At 46.9% G+C, this 24,698-nt stretch overlaps 1 protein-coding gene across 3 annotated transcripts in view; it reads right to left on the bottom strand.

Moving 5' to 3' along the window:
* Window positions 1–24,698, bottom strand: part of RGS9 (regulator of G protein signaling 9) — a 353,468-nt gene that overhangs the window by 87,544 nt on the left and 241,226 nt on the right. For all 3 annotated transcript variants that reach the window (XM_063960843.1, XM_063960845.1, XM_063960844.1), the window contains 5 exons: window positions 7,305–7,418; window positions 3,535–3,650; window positions 3,179–3,266; window positions 1,265–1,403; window positions 1,100–1,182 (listed from right to left, as the gene is read on the bottom strand). In XM_063960843.1, the coding sequence (XP_063816913.1) occupies window positions 1,100–1,182; window positions 1,265–1,403; window positions 3,179–3,266; window positions 3,535–3,650; window positions 7,305–7,418 (540 nt within the window). The remainder of the gene's footprint in view (window positions 1–1,099; window positions 1,183–1,264; window positions 1,404–3,178; window positions 3,267–3,534; window positions 3,651–7,304; window positions 7,419–24,698) is intronic.

A 24,698-nucleotide genomic window follows, 5' to 3' on the forward strand; every position in this document is an offset into this window, starting at 1 on the left:
TGTACAGTCCGAGATTACCACCTGTCCCGTCTCCGCACAGTCTGGAGAAATCCTGGATGGGTGGTAACTCTTTGGAAACTCACACAGCCTAGACTTATTCCTCTTCCACTAACCGTTATAGCAGGCAGTATTCATATGGCAGGGATGCTTTCTTCTGGCATTGGCCAAACCAGATTTGTCCATCAGACTGCCAGAGGGTGAATAAGTCACTATAAAGACTACATTTATACTGCCCTAGAATACAATGGCAGTGCACTTTACACCTCCAGCTGACATTTGACATTGCCCAGCCTGATCTGAGACTTGTGTACAGCTGCTTGGCCATGGAAATCCAATCCATGAAACTCCTGATATTCAGTTCTTGCACTGAGATTGCGGCAGTTTGAAGCTCAGAAGTGAATGTTGCAACAGATGACAAATGATTTTGGGGTCTACTTACTAAGCCTTGGATGGAGATAGACTGGCTGGAGATAAAGTACCAGCCAATCTGATCCCAGCTACCATTTTTTAAACACAGCCTGTAACATGGCAGTTAGGAGCTGATTGGTTGGGACTTTATGACTCTCCACTTTATGTCCGTTCATTGCTTAGTAAATAGACCCCTTTATCTGCTACGCTGTTCAGCACGGTTCTTTGCTGTGAGATTGTGTAGCCTACTACTTTGTGGCTGAGCTGTTGTAGCAGTAATGTGTCTCTAATGTATGGAGGCCATTACAGCATGAGAGAGAGACTGAATTTGTGTTTGCTTACAAACATTCTTGTTTTACTTATGTTCTTAATTTTCAATGCAATGCCCCTTTCATCACTGTGTTTAGTGAGTGCAGTGTGTGTAATGGCAAAGCATGCACAGAACTAAGCACCGTTTTGCGTGACAAATACACATATGTCGCTTTTGCACTGCTGCTTGTGTGTGACCCTGCTTATCCTCCAAAATGCCAACTTTTAATCCAGCATTCTCTAACCAAAAGTCTATTATCTTGTGTACTGGCAAAATATTCCCTATTAACTGTGCTCTAATTGCCAAGTACAGCAGTGTACGCAGGATGTTTTGTCATGTTATCTGTAGATGCAGGGTGTAATCACATACAGCTTCACTTGCCTTTTTTTGGTCTCCTGTGGCACGACGGCCTTGTTGAGCATCTCTTTGTAGATGGGGGATTTCAGGTACCTGGCATATGAATCCTACTGATAGAAAGGAGAACATGGTAGAAACTGCGCTGGGTGATTGGCATACATGCGTGTCTTGCATATAATAACGCCAAACCTTTTTCATCAACATATAGATGTGGGTTTGAGCAGCGTCCAACACATAGCGATGAGGGTGCTTCAGTCCTTTCACTGTGATATCCATGGTTTTGCCATCGATATTAATCCAACGTCTGGCACCTGGAGCCAGAAAGAGCCTAGAACAGAAGAGAGTTAATATAGAAAGTATAATACACTGAAGCATTACTGTCACGTCAAACAGGAAACCAAGCAGAAGATGATTTTGACAGTTTTAATGCTAAAATTTCTCGCCAGTATTAGAATTGCAGTGGTCAAGGGATGGAGAAGAACCCTTTAATATAGCTGTGGTTATCACTTGTTTTTAACCCGTGTGCCTCTCGCAGCCCATTTACAAGTCATACAGGTGCTATACAGAAAATTAAAACAAATGATGCCATAATATATTGTACATACTGTATATATTTCTTACCTAATAAAATCTATGAAAAATATGAAATTGACAATAAAATTATCGCTCACATGTTTTATTTTACAGGGATACAGGAATAGACCTCTTCTTTTTGCTATCAGGTTCCTGCTGTAATGCATGAAGCTGGACATTCCTAGGATGCTGCTTTACCTATAAGTATGTGCCTATATCACCTGCATGCCCTATAACATCATTACAGAACATTTATCAATTGCCCCTGAACATTACAGGAAGTACCGCTGGAGTTACTAGTACCCCAGGTTGAGTACCACTGCAATACTGTATGTTCAGCAGAACTAAATCTAGTGACAAAGGGGGTTATTCAGAGTTGTTAGCAAACCAAAAAAGTTAGCAATTGGGAAAAACCATGTTGCACCGCAGGTGGGGCAGATGTAATATGTGCAGCAAGATTTAGATTTGGGTGGGTTATATTGTTTCTGTGCATGGTAAATACTGCCTGCTTTATTTTAACACTGTCGTTTAGATTTCAGTTTGAACACACCCCACCCAGATCTAACGCTCTCTGCACATGTTACATCTGCCCCACATGCAGTGCAACATGGTTTTGTCCAATTGCTAACTTTTTCGGGTTTGCTAACAACTCTAAATAACCCCCAATGTCTCTTTTCTCTGAGAGCTAAAGAAAAGTATCATAAAAAAAAAAATTCCCACATCTAACCCCTACAACAGTAGAAAAATAAAAAAATACCACCCAATGCCTAAAGAATTTGTTCATATGGTGGGATCTAATTGAAGGGTTATGGTATAATAGGTCGACAGTCAAATGGTCGACACCGTCTAGGTCGAAATGCAAAAGGTTCATATGTGAAAAAAGTTGACACGATGAAAAGGTCGACATGGTCAACACATGTAAAGGACGACATGAGTTTTCATGTTTTTTTTGGGTATCAAATTTTACTTTCCAGCACATGGAACCCCAATTAGTGTACCGCTTCACTCGCCATGCTTCGGGCAAGGTTACCATTCCCAACTGTAGTCCACGTGGATGGTAAAGTATAGAAGAATGAAAAAAAAATCCAATAAATGCATGTATGAACCAGTCGACCTTTTCACCACGTCGACCATTTGGAGTCAACCTATTGACCATCAACCTATTAAAGTAGATCCATCTCTGGTTTCTTTTTATTCACCAGTCTACTGATCAGTTTGGTTATGTTTTCTTTAATATATCTGATTACAATCCAAGTGACATCTTCTATTAAGAGTCATTCTTCATAAAATGTAATTAAATCAACACAATACAACAGTACTCACTGTCTGCTGCCTGACAAGTGCTGGAATTTAAGTATCTATTCTTTACATTTCAAACAGACATTTCATATTAATTGTTCTGGAATAGAATTACTGATCCCCTTCTACTGTATCATATGTTTGCTTGTTTGTGAGGCGGAGATCATAGCACCCACTGCAGGGACAGACGGTAAGACAGACCTAAGTCCTTAACATCTGGGTGACACTCACTTGTAAATCTCCTCTGCTTTCTCCTTCACCTTTGACTGGTCTCCATATTTCAGATCTTCACAGGCCTCCCAAAAACTCATGTTCTCCCCTGATGCAGAAAAATAAAAGATTTAGGGGCAGATGTATTAAGCCTTGTAGAGTGATAAAGTGGAGAGAGAGAAACTACCAACCAATCAATCAATCAATCAATCAATCAATCAATCAGCTCCTGTCATTTTTCAAGCACAGCCTGTAACGTCACAGTTAGGAGTTGATTGGCTGGTACTTTATCTCTCCACTTCATCAATCCCCAACATTTAGTACATCCCTCCCTTACTCCCCTCACCTGGAACATATCCGCTTGATACGGTACCTACCACTAAATTCTTTCTTAAGGAACAGCTGAAAACTTTGTCTTCCTTTTGGGTCCCGAATCAGTTCACTGAAATTAAATGCCCAACGCTCAACTCGCAGCTTTGTAGGAGTTTCCACTCTAAAAATAATGGAGGGAGATTTCAGAGTCACGCAATGAGTAGGTGTAGAGGTGGGAAATATCAATTATTTCTAGTCAGGAGCCAAAGCAGGCTAATATTCTCCCACCAGCTGTTTGATAGTGGGGGTAGTCAGTCCCCAAAAGCAATTCAAACAGATAAAACAGAAAGAAACAGCGCTTAGCGCTGTTTCTTTCTGTTACCTCTGTTTCAAACAATGGGTGGTCATTGACCGTGGCTAATTGGTGCACCGGGGGCTATCCGATTAGCTCCGGTAAGCCTCAGGCAGGCAAAACCAAATCCCCAAAAGCAGCGCTGCGGCCTCCGAAAACACACAGGCTTCACTGAACCTGTGTGTTTTCTGGAGGAAAGGTATTCATTTACTGGCGATCCTAATTGGATAGCCTGTAAAAAAAACATTGATGAAACATCGGGAAAAAGTTTGAAAAACTGATGTTTTCGAACCCCATGTTTAACTGTGGCTAATAGGATACTGCCCAATCAGTATGTTTAAAAATATGAAGCAAAATGGAAACTGTAAGCTTTATGTATAGTTTATGTATGGTTTATAAGGGATGCAGTCAATTTACCGACAATCAAAATCCCGACGGTCAAAATATAGACAGCAATTGACCGACGGTCAAAATCCCGACAAGGTCAAAATACCGACATTTAAAATACCAACAAGGACAAAATACCGACATGTAAAATGTCGACAGGTCAAAATGCCGACATTCGTTTTCCATGATTTTTTCATTGAAACCGACTTGTTCATACTTTACCATCCCAGTGGACCTGGAGGGGGAATATGATAGTGTGCCGAGCGCAGCGAGCCATGCGAGGGGATGCGGTACACTTATATGGTGTCCATGTCGACCTATGTTGACATACACACCAAAAAAACAATGAAAAACTCATGTCGGCATTTTGACCTGTCAACATTTTACATGTCGGTATTTTGACCTTGTCGGTATTTTAAATGTAGGTATTTTGACCGTCGGTCAATTGCTGTCGGTATTTTGACCGTCGGGATTTTGATTGTAGGTATTTCATACTGATCCCGTTTATAAATATATGAGATTTTAATTTAAAAAAAGCTAAAGCAACAAGTTCAACACGTCTCTGTGTTTCCTGTCAGTGCTGTGAGGTTTCTGCAGCAAGGTTACAGTGAGGTAGGGGCATACTTGCCTACTTTTGAAAAAGCATTTCAGGGAGATGTGAAAGTAACAGCTATCAGCGCGGGCGTGTACTGCTACATCTGAGAGGCGTGTCATAAACATGACTTACAACCAAATGTAAATGAGCCCCAAAGTTAGTAAGATCTACTTGTTGAAGAAAAGACACTGATATTTTGCAGGATTTGTTTGTGTATTGTGTTTTACAAGAGCTTCCATGTACTGTAAGTGGACATAGGGATCATTGTGCTTTATAACCAATGCATGGAAATGGCACTGATGATCCCATTTGAATGTATGTATCTCTGATTTATTTTTCCCCCAAGAATGTAATAGCTGCATAATGGGGGTAAGGTGCAATCAGGGAGATTGCTGGACTTTTCAGGGAGTCAGGGAGATTGCTGGTCCTTTCAGGGAGTCTCCTGCAGAATGAGGGGAGGGTAGGCGACTATGGGTAGGGGCCTGCTCACAGTTCCATGGAAACAAGCATAGAAGAGAGATACCTGCTATCTGTTACACTGCGGTCAGTTGAATAATCAGAAATTACTGGCAGCTGCTTCTCTGCGTACTCTACGTGTAAGGATGTCAATTGTGGAGTCGCATTAGCAGCAAAGGGAAGACTTAACATCAATACAGGGTGGGAGGGTTACAGTGCTAATGCATGGCATCATTAGTCTGTGGACAGTTACCTGGACAAAGAAATGGTTCCTATGTCTAGATCCTGACTACAGCATATAGGAAGAATATCTCCCCAAAAACAGATACCTTGGGTAGATGTACTAAAGCTCATAAAACACAAGTGGTGGTGTTGTCCATAGCAACCAATCAGATTCTGTCTATAATTTTCTAGAATGCAATAGAGAAATGAGAGCTAGAATCGGATTGATTGCTTGCTACGTAGCAACACTACTAATATGTTTTAGTAGCTTTAGTAAATCTTCCCCCTTGTCTGCCTCCAAAGAGCAGTATGCTAAATTAAAAGCAGCTATTGGCATAACCGTAAAACAGAATTTACAGATGATCATCCTGGTATAAAATGAGTGACCACTGTATAATAATGTCTTCCTCATTGTCTGCATCCTGATGCTACTGGGCTGATTCCAAGTCGGATGCAGCAGCGATCTTTTTAGCCACCCTGTGAGGGGTGGCTAAAAAGACGCATGGAAATTGTGTGTCTTATAGGTGTGTCAGAGGCATGTGGAGTGGAAGCGGTTACGTACGAAAACGCTGAACCGCTCACACAGGACGCCATACTTGGATGGAGAACCTGCAACTGTCATAGGGCCGGTGTAAGCCCCGAAGGTACCAAGTCGCATTTCTGTGTCTACAGACGCCAACAGTAAAGAAAGCAGCGTCTGACCCTATACGAGAATGGATGCTGCTTAAAAGGGATCTTCAGATACATGTAGTACTCAGGTGAGCAGTCCTATAATATGGGGCCTATTCATTATCCGTAATGGGACCATTATACATGCTATAAGTGCGTAGTCATTATTAGGGGCCTGGTAGAGCACCTTATGTTCAGCCAACTTACTTGCTGGAACCAACCCAATCTTTAGATGGCAGTGTCTCCGACTGTGTATGACGTCTTATGTGAGCGGTCGAGCGTCTGAGTATGTGACCACTGACGCGCCCGTGATACTTTCATAACATGCCCATATGACGGACCATCTTTGTGCCGGCGTTTAGACACCCCTGTCACCGCACAGGAATGCCCACTATGTTGTCAATACTCTTCTCCCTGCATGTGCTGGAAAGTACAACTGCGACTCTGTACAGGCACAGGGCCTAAATCAGAGATGTAAGCAAACCTGAAGGATTGTGTATATCTCCGATGCATGTGCATATGCAAAACAGGTCCTGCGTAGTTGCACACTGAACTAAGCATGATTGACATGCTGCGGTCATGTTGGGGCGGGGAAGGGGGTAACAAAGGAGCCCATTTTGCAAAACGGGGCATGTTGTCCCAGTTTTGCAGGCGTGGTGAGGACAGGGTCTGCGTCTTCTGGTCATCCTGAGCAGTGGCAGTTGCAGAGGTGGGACTGCAGCACAGTCCTAAATTCAAATACGGGAAACACACCAACTGCCACCCCCAATGCTGCCAAACATTGCCGGCCGGTGCTCCCCTATTTGAATTTTGGATTGTTCGGCAACCCCCCCAGCTCTGGAATAATCCAAGGGTAATCACAGCAGCATGCAGGAGGCACTTACACAGGACACCTCCTACTGCTTTTGCATATTTTCGTACAGCAGCACCATCCATCTTTCACGCAGGCCCTAGAAGTCACCATAAAGCTCAATGCCTACATCACTGTGCTTTTATACATCATAACAAAATGGAGATTTTTTTATATAACCATAATAAATAACACATTTTCTTACTGAACATTATTTGCAGCAATAGTAGTTTATACATAAATTAACATCACATGTGTAAAAATATATATTTTGTACATTAGCTGTATGAGGTTGGCAACTCACAATTTTGCATTAAGCTCCCAGAACATGGCATCATCCGTAATCCACGGGTTACTAGGTAGGCACCCAGACATTATGGGATCATGAGAGTAGTATTGCTCACAGTATTTCAGAATCCTGCAAAAAGTTGGGAAAAGTGGTCAGAGGAAGCCACAAGCCAGAATAAATGTCCTATCTTCTCAAGTTTATGTATTTAGGTCACATTAATTAGCTATTCATCAGTACTGGCAAACTAAATGCATGTTAACAAATTAAATGGTGATTTATATAATGAGCCATTGACACACACACTTTTTATTTTCAAACAAAATCCAACATGGAATTGATGTTCTCCCAACACAGAAAAAAAAAGATAAGGTTTGAACACAACTGATCTACAGTATGTCAGTGTATTTCTAACACATCTGACACACTAGCCTAATCTATACACACTATGGGGTTGTAAGCAGATCCTTTTAGCGGATGGATCTTGCATTTTTTTTTTTAGCTCCAAGCAACTACAGTATGGCCGATTCTGAGTCGTACATATCTTAGACTTGTATGGAGAAAGTACCAGCCAGTCAGCTCCTACAGTAACTGTCATTTTTCAAACCCAGCCTGTAACATGGCAGTTACGAGCTGATTGGCTGGTACTTTATCTTCGTCTACTTTATCTCCATCCAAAGCTTAGTAAATAGACCCCTTAGTCACATGCTGTGTAGCTGTGCACCCTTCCCTGGTGTACAGCCATGCATTTGAGTGTGCAAGGACTCGGATGCCTACTTTGAGTATCTTTAGAAGCTGAAATCCAGTTTGGTTCATCTTTAGCTGGAACCCTCGGTGACACCATCGAAACTTGACGCCCAAGAAGGTCCAACAGACCGAGTAGAATGGGCTTTAATAGCAGCAGGAGCTGGAAGATCAGCCTGTGCATAGGCTTGTGCAATCACCATTTTAATCCATCTGGCAATGGTTTGCTTATTTGCAGGCAAGCCACGTTTGTGAAAACCAAAAAGTACAAAAAGGGTGTCTGACCTCCTGAGGGAGGCAGTCCTCTCAACGTAAATACGGAGAGCCCGCACCACATCCAAAGACACTCTTTGGTGGACAAACCAGAAGAGATAAAGGCTGGAACCACAATCTCTTCGTTAAGATGAAAAGATGATACCACCTTAGGTAGATAACTAGGGCAAGTTCGAAAAACTGCCCGGTCACAGTGAAAAATCAGAAAAGGTGGACGACAGGACAAAGTGCCTAAGTCCGACACCCTCCTAGCAGAGGCAATAGCCAGTAAAAACACAACATTAAGTGTAAGACATTTAAGATCCACAGACTCAAGAGGTTCAAATGGAGACTATTGTAGGGCATTTAAGACAACAAACAGATCCCATGGAGCCACAGGAGGTACATAGGGAGGCTGAATCCGTAAAACACCCTGAGTGAAAGTATGAACGTCAGGAATAGACGCAATTTAGCTCTGAAACCACACCGACAAGGCAGATATATGAACCTTGAGGGCGGCCAGATGAAGGCCTAAATCTAGGCACTGTTGCAGAGAAGCCAAAAGCCTGGAAGTTCTGAACGAATAGGCATCATAGTTCTTAGCAGCACACCATGTGAAGTAAGAGTTCCTGACCCTGTAATAAATCCGTGCAGAAGCCAATTTGCGGACCTTCAACATAGTCTGAATAACCACCTCAGAGAATCCTTTGGCCTTCAGGAGTGAATCTCCAAGAGCCACGCCATCAAAGCCAGTCTGGCCAGGTCCGGACAGACACAAGGGCCCTGAAAGAGGAGGTCTGGGTGTTGAGGAAGTAGAAGAGGACGCTCTATCGATAGACCCTGCAGGTCTGAGAACTAATGCCGTTTGGGCCATGCTGGAACGACTAGAAGTAGCATTCCTCTTTCTTGCTTGAACTTCCGTAGTACCCTGGGCAGGAGTGACACTGGAGGGAACACGTATGGCAGCCGAAAGTTCCATGGAATTGCCAGTGCGTCCACGAACGCTGATTGAGGATCCCTTGTCCTTGATCCGAAGACCGGAACCATGTGATTATGTCGAGACGCCATCAGGTCTACATCTGGTAGGCCCCACTTGTCCACTAGGACAAGTCCTAATGACTGAGGAAGTCCGCTTCCCAGTTGAGGATTCCGGGAATGAACACTGCCGATATTGCTGGCAGATGGCGTTCCGCCCAACGTAGGATTTTTGATACTTCCAGCATTGCCATGTGGCTTCAAGTGCCGCCTTGATGATTTATGTACGCCACCGTGGTGGCATTATCTGATTGTGCTTGAACAGGCCTGTTCTGTACTAGAGGCAGGGCCATTGTCATCGCATTGAACACTGCCCGCAATTCCAGAATGTTTATCGGGAGGAGATATTCCTCCGTGGTCCATCGACCCTGGAGAGAGTGTTGCTCAACACCGCGCCCCAACCCCGCAGACTAGCATCCGTTGTCAGGAGGACCCAGTTGGAGATCCAAAGGGACGGCCCCTGCTCAACTATTGGTCCTGTAGCCACCAGCTCAGTGACAGACGAACCTCCGGAGTCAAGGAGATCATTTGAGACCTGATCCACTTGGAAAGGATTAACCTCTGCAGAGGGCGGGAATGAAATTGAGCGTACTCTACCATGTCAAAAGCCGACACCATGAGGCCTAGTACTTGCATCACCGAGTCTATCGACACTCTTGGGCGAGAGAAGAAATATCTGAGCATGTCCTGAAGTTTCAGGACTTTCTCTGGAGACAAAAACAATCGTTGGCTGTCCAGTAGTACCCCCAGGTGCACCACACTCCTAGCAGGGACCAGCGAGGACTTTTTCCAGTTGATGAGCCACCCGTGGGATGGTAGAAATTGGACAGTCAGTTCCAGATGACTGCGAAGAACCTCTTGGGAGTTCACCAGGATCAGCAAGTCATCCAGATACGGCAGGATCCTGATTCCCCGACGGCGGAGAAGGGCCGTCATTACGGCCATGACCTTGGTGAATATCTGAGGGGCTGTGGTCAATCCAAAAGGCAAGGCCCGGAAATGATAATGTAGGTTGCCAATAGCAAACCGCAGATATTGCTGATGCGACATGGCAATAGGTATGTGCAGGTAAGCATCCTGTATGTCCAGGGATACCATATAGTCCTCGGGTTCCATGGCCAGCACAATGGAGCGCAGAGTTTCCATACGGAATTTGGATACGCTCATAAATATGTTCAATGATTTGAGGTTGAGTATAGGCCGGAAGGACCCATTTGGCTTCGGAACTAGAAACAGGGTTAAATAGTATCCCATGCCTCTCTGCGATAGAGGTACCGGCACTACCACTCCTGTGTCCAGGAGGGATTGTACAACCAAGTGTAGAGCTTGCGCTTTTAACGGATCCAAAGGGATAACCGTTGTGCAAAACTGGCGAGGGGGACGTCTCTTGAAAGAGATTGCGTACCGTGAGAGACAACGTCCCACACCCAGGCGTCCGAAGTGGTCGTTAACCAGACCTGGGCGAACTGCAGGAGTCGGCCTCCCACCCTGGGTTCCCCCATGGGGTGGCCCGCCCTGTCATGCAGCAGGCTTGTCTTGTTTGGAAGCAGGCTGACTGGCAGCCCAGGATTGTTTAGATTTGGGCTTGGTGGTTTTGGAAGTACGAGCCTGTCTTGGGTACGCCTGAACCTTTGTTTTTCCTGGAGGTCGAAAGGAACGAAAAGTGGTACTCTTAACCTTCGGAGCAGAAGAATTAGTACTTGGGAGAAATGCAGTTTTGGCAGTCGCCAAGTCAGTCACAATCTTGTTCAGATCCTCCTCAAATAGGATGTCTCCCTTAAAATGGAGCACCTCCAAGGTCTTTTTGGAGTCCAGGTCCACCTTCAGGACCTCAACCACAGAATTCGGTGAGCCAGGATAGACGTAGTAGACGCCTTGGCCGCCATTACACCTGCATCAGAGGCCGCCTCCTCAATATAGTGGGAGGCTGTGGTAATGTAAGACAGATATTGTCTGTCAGTGTCAGAAAAATCCTGAGGTAGCTCATCCTCAATTGCCTGAACCCATGCTTCAATTCCTTTCGCAGCGAAGGAGGCTGCCATAGTGGGTCTATATACAGCACCAGTGAGAGAGTAAATAGACTTCAGGCAACCCTCCACACGCTTATCCATCGGTTCCTTCAAAGAGATGATGGTGGTGACAGGCAGAGTAGATAACACCACAATATGTGCGACATGAGAGTCCACCGGCGGTGGAGTTTCCCACTGGTTACTCAACTCCGCAGGGATAGGATACCGAGCTAGCATCTTTTTAGACAGTTAACACAGGAGGTCCCACAGGGGGCGTAAGACGTGTTACAAGCGTATTCAGCATACTTGAGAACACTGCCCAAGGTGGGTCCTGACTGGCCACAGGTGCTGCGGGTTGACTGGGAGGTGTATGGCACCCAGCGCCTGAACCAGCAGCTAACACTTCCCCCTCAGGTAAATCCGTGGTGCCAGCCTGCAGGATGCAGAAGTGTCCGCGTATTTCCTGCCCTGTGTGGCAGACATTATAGAGAATGTAACCTTAGAGCGCGACAGTACAATATAGCCAGACAAACACAATACCTGCAAATAACCCCCTGTTTTATGTGACAGTAAACATAGGACACAAACAGAGGATTTAAAAAAAAAAAAAAGTAAAAAATACCAAATCATATATTCTGTGTAGCACTATATATATATGGGACCCTGATGTACCTATTCCCTCAGGGTACAGAATATAGTGATAGCAATATGTGTGATACAGGAGAATGAAACCCACACAACAGCTACAGGCACACTCAGTCACAAGTACAATGCAGAAGTTATTACAGATAAACAATAAAACTGCACTGGACTAGCAAAACTACATATAATGTATGAATATAGATATAACAATGCGCAGTAGATACTGGATGTATATCACAGAATACTTGTACTAAATATTCAGATAGCAGCACACTTGTTCTTAACTAACACTGTCTAAAATGACATGTAGAATACTTACGTGCCTGTAAATGCACAGCGCTGATGAGACAGGCGGCTTTACAGAGGAGACAGAGCCCTGCAGTCCCAGAGATCAGTCCAGCTAGTAGTGAAGATGGCGCCAAAATCTGTCAGGGAGTGAGGGAGAGTGAAATGCAGCTCCAGGGCGGGAACACCAGCAGTAGATGGCGCCCAGAGCTGGGTCCTCACCACTAGGTACTGTGGAGCCTATATAAAACAGATTTTAGTAAATCCGACCTGTGCTCCCTTGCCCTGGTGGATATAGTGGGGTCCCTGTGCAGTACAGGGTCCACGCCAGCAGCGTGGTCCGTCTCCCGGGACCGCGATTAACCGGCGGGTCTGGCCTGGGGGACCCTCTTACCTCCTCCCTGATGTGCAGCCATGCGATCCTGGAGCGTACCCAGGAACCCGCTGCAAGTACCCGGGAACCCAGCCGAGGGAGTATGCAGTGCTGCTGGGGAGGTGAAGGAGCCGCAGCACAGAATGTCAGAATGACATAAACAGTGCTGCGGCCCTCGAAGTCTTCTTAAAAATAGTATTTTAATTACCTACCGGTAAATCCTTTTCTCGTAGTTTGTAGAGGATGCTGGGGTTCCATTTAGTACCATGGGGTATAGACGGGTCCACTAGGAGCCATGGGCACTTTAAGAGTTTAATAGTGTGGGCTGGCTCCTCCCTCTATGCCCCTCCTACCAGACTCAGTCTAGAAACTGTGCCCGAGGAGACGGACATACTTTGAGAGAAAGAAATTTACAGATAGTGGTGAGATTCACACCAGCTCACACATCACAAAAGGAAAGCCAAGCTAACCAACTTGAAACGAAATGACTGAACCAACAATACTTAATCAAGTAACAATGCAGGAATACGAAGCACTGGGCGGGCGCCCAGCATCCTCTACGAACTACGAGAAAAGGATTTACCGGTAAATCCTATTTTCTCTTACGTCCTAGAGGATGCTGGGGTTCCATTTAGTACCAAGGGGATGTACCTAAGCTCCCAATACGGGAGGGAGAGTGCTGAGGTTCCTGCAGAACAGATTGACCAAACTTTAGGTCTTCAGAGGCCAAAGTATCGAACTTGTAGAACTTAGCGAACGTGTTTGACCCCGACAAAGTAGCTGCTCGGCAAAGCTGTAAAACCGAGACACCCCGGGAAGCCGCGCAGGAGGAACCCACTTTACGAGTAGAGTGGGCCTTAACCGATTTCGGACACGGCAAGCCTGCCATAGAATAAGCATGCTGGATAGTTAACCTGATCCAGCGAGAAATCGTCTGCTTAGAAGCAGGACACCCAACCTTGCTGGGATCATAAAGGACAAACAGAGCGTCCAACTTCCTGTGACGAGAAGTTCTCTTCATATAAATCTTCAAATATCTCACAACATCCAAAGACTTTGAGGTAATTGAGGAGTCAGTAGCCACTGGCACCACAATAGGTTGGTTGATATGAAAAGCTGACAAAACCTTTGGAAGAAATTGCGGACACGTTATGAGTGCAGCTCTGTCTTCGTGGAAAATCAAGTAGGGACTCTTGCAGGACAATGCCCCGAATTTGGACACACGTCTAGCAGATGCCAATGCCAAGTGTGACCGCCTTCCAAGTAAGAAACGTGACGTTCACCTCCTGTAAAGGCTCGAACCAATCCGACTGCAGGAACTGCAGCACCACATTAAGATCTCAAGGTGCCGTAGGAGGCACAAAGGGTGGTTGGATGTGCAGAACCCCTTTTAAGAAAGTCTGAACCGCAGGGAGGGAAGCCAATTGTTTCTGGAAGAAAATGGACAAGTCCGAAATCTGGACCTTTATGGAACCCAAGAGTAGGCCCACATCCACACCCGCATGCAGAAAGAGGAGAAACCGTCCCAGTTGAAACTCCATCGTAGGAAACTTCTTGGATTCACACCAAGACGCAAACTTTTTCAAAATCCGATGGTAATGTTTAGACGTTACTCCCTTCCTAGCCTGTATCAGGGTAGGAATGACCTTGCTCGGAATGCCCTTCTGAGCTAAGATCTGGCGTTCAACCTCCATGCTGTCAAACGTAGCCGCGGTAAGTCTTGATAGGCGAACGGCCCCTGTTGAAGAAGGTCCTCACGAAGAGGAAGAGGCCTCGGATCCTCCAGCAGTAATTCCAGAAGATCCGCGTACCAAGCACTTCTTGGCTAGTCCGGACCAATGAGGATCGCCTGAACTCTTGTTCTTTTTATTAGTTTGAGGATCCTTGGGATGAGTGGAAGTGGAGGGAACACATACACTGATTGGAACGGAGTTACCAGGGCGTCCACCGCCACTGCTTGTGTGTCTCTCGACCTGGAACAGTACATCCGAAGCTTCTTGTTGAGGCGAGAGGCCATCATGTCTATCTGAGGTACACCCCATCGGCTTGTCACCCCGGCAAACACCTCTGGGTGCAGACTCCATTCTCCTGGATGGAGATTGTGTCTGCTGAGGAAGTCCGCTTCCCAGTTGTCCTCTGCCGGAATGAAGATTGCTGACAGCGCCACCGCGTGCTTTTCTGCCCAGAGGAGGAATCTTGTTACCTCTGACATTGCCGCTTTGCTCTTCGTTCCGCCCTGTCGGTTTATGTAGGACACTGCCGTTACATTGTCCGACTGAACCTGAATTGCCTGATCTTGGAGAAGATGTGCCGCTTGTAGAAGGCCGTTGTGTACGGACCTTAGTTCCAGAATGTTTATCGGAAGGATGGATTCCAGACTTGACCACTTTCCTTGGAAGTTTTCCCCTTGGGTGATTGCTCCCCAACCTCTGAGACTTGCATCCGTGGTTAGAGGGATCCAATTCTGAATCCCGAACCTGCGGCGCTCGAGAAGGTGAGAAGTTTGCAGCCACCAGAGGAGTGAAATCTGGCTTTCGGTGACAGGCGTATACGCTGGTGCATGTGAATATGTGATCCCGACCATTTGTCCAGGAGATCCAGTTGGAAGGACCGTGCATGGAATCTTCCGTACTGTAGAGCCTCGTAGGAGGCTACCATCTACCCTAGAAGGCGAATGCACTGATGAACCAATACCCGGGCTGGCTTCAGGACATCCCGGACCATTGATTGGATCACCAACGCTTTCTCCACCGGTAGAAACACCCTCTGCACTTCCGTGCCGAGTATCATCCCTAGGAAAGGCAGTCTCCTTGTCGGCTCCAAATGTGACTTTGGAAGGTTCAGGATCCACCCATGATTCTGGAGTAGTTGAGAGAGCAATGTTCTGTAACAGCTTCTTCCTGGAAGATGCTTTTATCAGCAGATCGTCCAGATAGGGAATTATGTTCACTCCCTGCTTGCGGAGGAGTAGTAGTATCATCTCCGCCATGACCTTGGAGAACACCCTCGGTGCTGTGGAGAGGCCAAATGGCAGTGCCTGGAACTGATAGTGACAGTCCAGCAGCGCAAATCTTAGATAAGCCTGGTGAGGCGGCAAGATCGGAACGTGAAGGTACGCATCCTTGATATCCAGGGACACCAGGAATTCCCCCTCCTCCAGACCTGAGATCACCGCTCTCAGAGACTCCATCTTGAATTGAATTCTCTCATGTAGGGGTTCAATGACTTTAGGTTTAATATCGTCCTTACCGAACCGTCCGGTTTCGGTACCACAAACAGGTTTGAGTAATAACCCTTGTGTTGTAGGTGAGGTGGAACTGGAACAATTACATTTGTTTGAACCAATTTTTGAATGGCTTCCTGTAGGATAGCACTTTCTGTCAGCGAAGCTGGTAAGCCTGATTTGTAGAATCTGTGAGGTGGGAGCACTTGAAACTCCAGTCTGTACCCCAGGGGTCTAGGCATTATGACGCCCAGATGTGACTGAAACCTTTTAGTCACGCTCCCACCTGCCCTATCTCCAGGCTGGCAGTAGGGAAGCCAATCCGGGGCCATTTTTTCAATCCCGGGTATCAGGATTGAAAAATGGCCAATCCCGGGATTACCGGGATACCCGGGATTGGCTTTTAGCTATGTGGCCGCCCCCTTGCCCCACCCGGCCCCGACCGCCACGCACACATAACTCACCATATACCGGGGGCAAGCGGGTGGGGAACTGTCACGTCTAGCAAAGTTTGGGGATCCGGCAGCTGAGATTTGCCCAAGGAGGTAGCAGGCTGTGGAAGAACAAGATGAGGGGGTTGGATATAGTTCCATTGCATGGGACACGGAGCAATGAAGGATGTAGGCGGGGTTTGAGAGTCAATGGAAAGTATTTATTAAGTACAGAGCTGAGGTAGAAAACTGAGGTTGGTGAACGGTGACTTGAGAACGTGGTCGTAGACAAAGAACTGTGGAACTGTGAGTGAGGGTAAAAACGAGGCTGAAGACAAGAACCGTGGACTGTGACTTATAAGATGAAACTGCGGTAGAGGAGCTGAGAACTGTGGACGGTAGTTTGGGTCGTGACTGGAGGCTGTGAACTGTAGACTATGGTTTGAAAGATGAAGCTGGAGATAACGAGCTGTGGACTGTGAATGGTGGTTCGAGGACTTGGCTGGAAGCAGGAATCTGCGGACTGTGGCTTGGAGGACGAGGCAAGAGACCCGGGGTTGTCCGTGCCCAAAGGGTCTTACTGAACCGGGTTTTCCAAGAGCGTCTCCACGGGCAGCAGCAGGCTAGGGACGGCAAGACTGCAGCAGCAACTGAGAACCGGCAAAGCAGGGTTAGAAGTACCAGAATACAGCAGGAATCCTGGGAGCACAGGCTAAAGCACCTACAACAGGGTTGTAACTTGAAGCACTGGCGTCCCTGTCCTAAACCAGCCCCCTTTTATAGGAAGAAGTCTCCCTGGATTGGCTGGAAACCTAGGAACAGGAATTATGTCAGAAACTTGGTCTCCAACATGGCGGCGCCCAGTAATGCAGACTGCAGACCTTTTCTGACAACATGCTGCTCACTGCCCCTGGTCTCCTAAGCAACGGTTTAGCGAGAGGGAGCCGCTGCAGCGGCGTCCCGCCACCACGAGCGGACCCCCTCAGCGCCATTACCGCTGCCTGTACCCCTGAACCCAGCGCCTCTGCCCTCCAACGCCGCTGCCCAGCCGCCCGTGAAGCCCACCCCGCGGCCCCAGCATTCCGGTAAGACCCCGGACGCTGACAGGAACAACCTCTGATCTCTCCTGGCGGCTCCCTGCAGCAGCTGACAGTGCAGCGTGACCTCTCACGCTGCGCTGGGGAGCCGGAAGGAGGAAGCCGGGCAGCGTCTGAGCGTCCTGTGGACGCTCAGCGCTGATCCCTCAATCCCCGATATTGGAGCTTCCAATCCCGGGATTGAATCCCGCCCATTTTTGGCCCTAAATCCCGGGATCCCGCCGATCCCGATCCCGGAATTGGCCACCATAGCTGGGAGGTCCACCGTCATGCTGAAGACTTTGAGGAAGCAGAACCTGGTTTCTGTTCCTGAGAACCTGTTGGTGCAGGTTTTCTGGATTTTTTTACATTTGCGGTCCGAAAGGACTGCAGTGTAGACGTAGGATAAGATTTCCTAGCCGGTGGTGCTGCTGAGGGAAGAAAGGTTGACTTACCTACAGTTGCCGTGGCGATCCACGCATCCAATGTGTCCCCAAACAGAGCTTGACCTGTGAAGGGTAGGTTCTCCACACTTTTCTTGAATTCTGCATCCGCCGTCCATTGGCGTAGCCAGAGTCCTCTGCGTGCAGAGACTGCCATGGAAGTAGCCCTTGCATTCAGCATGCCAAGGTTCTTCATGGCCTCCACCATGAAACCTGCAGAATCCTGTATGTGACGCAAAAACGATTCAATGTCACTCCTATCCATAGTATCTAAGTCCTCTAGTAATATGCCTGACCACGTTACTATGGATTTAGAAATCCACGCACAAGCAATAGTGGGCCTTAAAGCTACGCCAGTAGCTGTGTATAGTGATTTTGAGCATAGTCTCAATCTTGCTGGCTCTTTTAAAGTGGTTGAACCAGGGATAGGTAAAACCACCTTTTTTGACAACCGAGATACAGAAGTGTCTACTATAGGGGGGTTTTCCCACTTTTTTCTGTCCTCTTCAGGGAAAGTGAAGCAATGAGAACCCTTTTTGGGATCTGGAAATTTTTCTCTGGGTTTTCCCAGAATTTTTCAAACAAAGAGTGTAACTCCTTAGAAGCCGGGAAGGTAAGCTAGGATTTCTTACTTTCCGTAAAGTTAAGATTCCTCTACCTGCTCAGGTACCTTTTCAGAAATATGTAAAATGTCCCTAATGGCTTCAGTCATTAGTTGCACCCCCTTAGCAAGTGATGCATCCCCCCGTGCATATCCCCATCACCGTCCCCTGTATCAGAGTCGGTATCAGTGTCAGCTTGCATTATCTGGGCAAGTGTATGTTTTTGTGGGTACGTAGGGGGGGTCTTAGACGAAGCAGTGGGGGCTGCGGGAGTGAGCGGTCGCCTCGTGGGCTTGCGATCAGCACCCTCAGGAGCTCAGTGTCCTGTCAGCGGAGATAGAGAACCATTAACTTCAAGAGTTGGTTCTTACTCCTCCCCTAAGTCCCACGAAGCAGGAAGGCTGTTGTCAGCAGCCTTCCGGTAACCTCATTTACTCTAGAAAACAACAAAACTAAGAAAACCCCTAGGAGCTCCCCTAGCTGTGACCGGCTCCTCCGGGCACATTTTCTAAACTGAGTCTGGTAGGATAGCATAGAGGGAGGACCAGCCCACACTATTAAACTCTGAAAGTGCCCATGGCTCCTAGTGGACCCGTCTATGGCCCTCATTCCGAGTTGATCGCTAGCTGCTTTCGGTCGCAGCGCAGCGATTAGGTAAAAAAACGGCATTTCTGCGCATGCGTACGGGCCACAGTACGCACGCACAAAGTTATTTCACCCAAAACTATGCAGTTTTACACAAGGTCTAGCGGCGCTTTTCAGTCGCACGGCTGATCGGGGAGTGATTGACAGGAAAGGGGCGTTTCTGGCAGGTAACTGAGCGTTTTCCGGGAGTGTGCTAAAAAACGCAGGCGTGTCAGGTAAAAACGCAGGCGTGCCTGGGGAAAAGGGGGAGTGGCTGGCCGAACGCAGGGCGTGTTTGTGACGTCAAAGCAGGAACTAAACAGACTGAAGTGATCGCAAGGTAGGAGTAGGTTTGGAGCTACTCAGAAACGCCATGAATTTTTTTTCGAGCAGTTCTGCTAATCTTTCGTTTGCACTTCTGCTAAGCTAAGATACACTCCCAGAGGGCGGCGGCTTAGCGTTTGCACTGCTGCTAAAAGCAGCTAGCGAGCGATCAACTCGGAATGAGGGCCTATACCCCATGGTACTAAATGGAACCCCAGCATCATCTAGGACATAAGAGAAAAGCTCTTTTCAGGGCTGCCTAGCGCAGCCCCACCTGTTAGTGACCTGCTCTGCAGGCACCAACTTACAAACAGAGCTCCAGTGCCTGGAGGCGGGGTTATAGAGGAGGCGGTGCAATGCATCCTGGCAACAGTCAAAGCTTTAGCCTGTTGGTGTCTCGGCTCAAGATCCAACTCTACACCCTGATGTATTCCCTGTGGAATCCCAGTGTACCCCGCTGCAGAAAATCCATATTAATTTCAACTCAGAATCAGCATTAACATTTCTTTCTTTCTTTTGGGTTTTCTGATTTCATTTTAAAACAAGCTTGTCTATTGCGATGTTAGCAGCCTGTGTAAAATTCTGCATGTGAACAAGGCACCCTTAAGTTGGCCACAGACTGCAGAATAAGTGCAGATGTTGCCCGGAACAGACAAGGGGAAGAGTGATCCATACCCTGAGATGTGTGGAGGCGATCTACAGTCATTGCATGGAATCGGATGAACGATGGTCAGGAGGATCAGATATGATGGATAAGTAAATCAAATTATCCCAAAAGCTTTTCAGCTGTTTCCAGTCCGTGAATGATTTGCGCTCAAGTCCATACACCAAATGATAATCATTCACAGCAGTTGTTTCATTAGCTGATATGAACAATTATTATTCATTGTATGGCCAACTTAAAATGTATGTGATATAAGAGATCACAATCTCTTCCTAATTTAGTCAAGCCCTTGGAAGTTATTACCCAAAATGCCTACACCAATCCTGCATTATGCTTTCTGTGTGCTTAAGGTTTTCTTTTATGTCTGTGTGGCTTATCTATTGTTGTATTACTTAAATCCTCTGTATCATGTGTATAGTTTTTGATGTCTGTAAAGCGCCTTGAGTCCTGTTGGAGAAAGAGCGCAATATAAATAAAATTATTATTATTAATTATTAATCATCGGTACAAGTTCTTTTCCACTTTCCATGCATAGACCTTTACAGCATCACAATGAAATATGTGGATGCTTGAAGGGAATGTACTGTAACTGCCATGATTCCAATCATATACTGAGATGTGGGTCTACCTTCTTTGCAGTGCCCAATATTGTGCTATCTGTGAGCTAAATTATTAAGGTGTAACTACTGATACTGACCCAAACAATGCACACATTTATATACATGTCACTTCTGTGCCGTACAACACTGCTTGGTAGGACCTGGCCTGACAAACTTCCTCCTCATAGAAACGTCTATTAGTGTTCCTAGGAAGACTGTGGTTTCATTTCATTTGCTTATAAAAACAAATAGTGCTACAACCAAAAAAAAAATAAGAATTTACTTACCGATAATTCTATTTCTCGGAGTCCGTAGTGGATGCTGGGGTTCCTGAAAGGACCATGGGGAATAGCGGCTCCGCAGGAGACAGGGCACAAAAAAGTAAAGCTTTACTAGGTCAGGTGGTGTGCACTGGCTCCTCCCCCCATGACCCTCCTCCAGACTCCAGTTAGGTACTGTGCCCGGACGAGCATACACAATAAGGGAGGCATTTTGAATCCCGGGTAAGACTCATACCAGCCACACCAATCACACCGTACAACTTGTGATCTAAACCCAGTTAACAGTATGACAACAGAAAGGGCCTCTTAAAGATGGCTCCTTAACAATAACCCGAATTAGTTAACAATAACTATGTACAAGTATTGCAGATAATCCGCACTTGGGATGGGCGCCCAGCATCCACTACGGACTCCGAGAAATAGAATTATCGGTAAGTAAATTCTTATTTTCTCTATCGTCCTAAGTGGATGCTGGGGTTCCTGAAAGGACCATGGGGATTATACCAAAGCTCCCAAACGGGCGGGAGAGTGCGGATGACTCTGCAGCACCGAATGAGAGAACTCCAGGTCCTCCTTTGCCAGGGTATCAAATTTGTAAAATTTTACAAACGTGTTCTCCCCCGACCACGTAGCTGCTCGGCAGAGTTGTAATGCCGAGACCCCTCGGGCAGCCGCCCAAGATGAGCCCACCTTCCTTGTGGAGTGGGCTTTTACAGTTTTAGGCTGTGGCAGGCCTGCCACAGAATGTGCAAGTTGAATTGTGTTACAAATCCAACGAGCAATCGACTGCTTAGAAGCAGGTGCGCCCAACTTGTTGGGTGCATACAATATAAACAGCGAGTCAGATTTTCTGACTCCAGCCGTCCTTGCAATGTATATTTTTAAGGCTCTGACAACGTCCAACAACTTGGAGTCCTCCAAGTCGCTAGTGGCCGCAGGCACCACAATAGGTTGGTTCAGATGAAATGCTGATACCACTTTAGGGAGAAAATGCGGACGAGTCCGCAGTTCTGCCCTATCCGAATGGAAGATTAGATAAGGACTTTTATAAGATAAAGCCGCCAATTCAGATACTCTCCTGGCAGAGGCCAGGGCTAGTAACATAGTCACTTTCAATGTGAGATATTTCAAATCCACCTTTTTCAATGGTTCAAACCAATGGGATTTGAGGAAATCTAAAACTACATTTAGATCCCACGGTGCCACCGGAGGCACCACAGGAGGCTGTATATGCAGTACTCCCTTGACAAAAGTCTGGACCTCAGGGACAGAGGCCAATTCTTTTTGGAAGAATATTGACAGGGCCGAAATTTGAACCTTAATGGATCCCAATTTGAGACCCATAGATAATCCTGATTGCAGGAAATGTAGGAAACGACCCAGTTGGAATTCCTCCGTCGGAACCCTCCGATCCTCGCACCACGCTACATATTTTCGCCAAATGCGGTGATAATGTTTCACGGTGACTTCCTTCCGTGCCTTAATCAAGGTAGGAATGACTTCTTCTGGAATGCCTTTCCCTTTTAGGATCTGGCGTTCAACCGCCATGCCGTCAAACGCAGCCGCGGTAAGTCTTGAAAAAGACAGGGACCCTGCTGTAGCAGGTCCCTTCTCAGAGGTAGAGGCCACGGTTCGTCCGTGAGCATCTCTTGAAGTTCCGGATACCAAGTCCTTCTCGGCCAATCCGGAACCACTAGTATTGTTCTTACTCTTCTTTGCCGTATGATCTTCAATACCTTTGGTATGAGCGGCAGAGGAGGAAACACATACACTGACCCAAGGAGTTACCAGTGCGTCCACAGCTATTGCCTGTGGATCTCTTGACCTGGCGCAATATTTGTCCAGTTTTTTGTTGAGGCGAGACGCCATCATGTCTACAATTGGTCTTTCCCAACGGTCTATTAACATGTTGAAGACTTCTGGATGTAGACCCCACTCTCCCGGATGAAGATCGTGTCTGCTGAGGAAGTCTGCTTCCCAGTTGTCCACGCCCGGGATGAACACTGCTGACAGTGCTATCACGTGATTCTCCGCCCAGCGAAGAATCTTGGCAGCTTCTGCCATTGCACTCCTGCTTCTTGTGCCGCCCTGCCTGTTTACATGGGCGACCGCCGTGATGTTGTCCGACTGAATCAACACCGGCTTTCCTTGCAGGAGAAGTTCCGCCTGGCTTAGAGCATTGTAGATTGCTCTTAGTTCCAGAATGTTTATGTGAAGAGACTTTTCCAGACTCGTCCATACTCCCTGGAAGTTTCTTCCTTGTGTGACTGCTCCCCAGCCTCTCAGGCTGGCGTCCGTGGTCACCAGGATCCAATCCTGAATGCCGAATCTGCGGCCTTCTAATAGGTGAGCCTTCTGCAACCACCACAGAAGTGACACCCTTGTCTTTGGTGACAGGGTTATTCGCAGGTGCATCTGCAGATGCGACCCTGACCATTTGTCCAACAGATCCCTTTGGAATATTCTTGCATGGAATCTGCCGAATGGAATTGCTTCGTAAGAAGCCACCATTTTTCCCAGGACTCTTGTGCATTGATGTACTGACACTTTTCCTGGTTTTAGGAGGTTCCTGACCAGATCGGATAACTCCTTGGCTTTTTCCTCTGGAAGGAAAACCTTTTTCTGAACCGTGTCCAGAATCATTCCTAGGAACAGCAGACGAGTTGTCGGGATTAAATGGGATTTTGGAATATTCAGAATCCACCCGTGTTGTCTTAGCACCTCTTGAGATAGTGCTAAAGCTGTCTCCAGCTGTTCTCTGGACCTTGCCCTTATTTGCGGGGTAAATCGGAACGTGTAGATACGCATCCTTGATGTCCAAGGATACCATAAAGTCCCCTTCTTCCAGGTTCGCTATCACTGCTCTGAGTGACTCCATCTTGAACTTGAACTTTTTTATGTAGAGGTTCAAGGACTTCAGATTTAGAATAGGCCTTACCGAGCCATCCGGCTTCGGTACCACAAATAGAGTGGAATAATACCCCTTTCCTTGTTGTAATAGGGGTACTTTGACTATCACCTGCTGAGCGTACAGCTTGTGAATGGCTTCCAACACCCTCTCCCTTTCGGAAGAGACGGTTGGTAAGGCAGACTTCAGGAAACGATGAGGAGGATCCGTCTCTAATTCCAACCTGTACCCCTGAGATATTATCTGCAGGATCCAGGGGTCTACCTGCGAGTGAGCCCACTGCGCGCTGTAATTTTTGAGACGGCCCCCCACTGTCCCCGAGTCCGCTTGAGAGGCCCCAGCGTCATGCTGAGGTTTTTGCAGGAGCCGGGGAGGGCTTCTGTTCCTGGGAAGGAGCTGCCTGTTGGTGTCTCTTCCCTCTTCCTCTGCCTCGTGGCAGGTACGACAAGCCCTTTGCTCTCTTATTTTTGTAGGAGCGAAAAGGCTGCGGTTGAAAGGTCGGTGCCTTTCTCTGTTGGGGAGTGACTTGAGGTAAAAAAGTGGATTTCCCGGCAGTAGCCGTGGCCACCAAGTCTGATAGACCAACTCCAAATAACTCCTCCCCTTTATACGGCAAAACCTCCATGTGACGTTTTGAATCCGCATCGCCTGTCCACTGTCGTGTCCATAAGGCTCTTCTGGCTGAAATGGACATAGCACTCACCCGAGATGCCAGTGTGCAAATATCCCTCTGTGCATCACGCATATAGATAAATGCATCCTTTATTTGTTCTAACGACAGTAAAACATTGTCCCTATCTAGGGTATCAATATTTTCAATCAGGGATTCTGACCAAACTACTCCAGCACTGCACATCCAGGCAGTTGCTATAGCTGGTCGTAGTATAACACCTGCAT

Source organism: Pseudophryne corroboree, chromosome 3 (assembly GCF_028390025.1).
Source record: "Pseudophryne corroboree isolate aPseCor3 chromosome 3, aPseCor3.hap2, whole genome shotgun sequence".
Lineage (NCBI taxonomy): Eukaryota > Metazoa > Chordata > Amphibia > Anura > Myobatrachidae > Pseudophryne > Pseudophryne corroboree.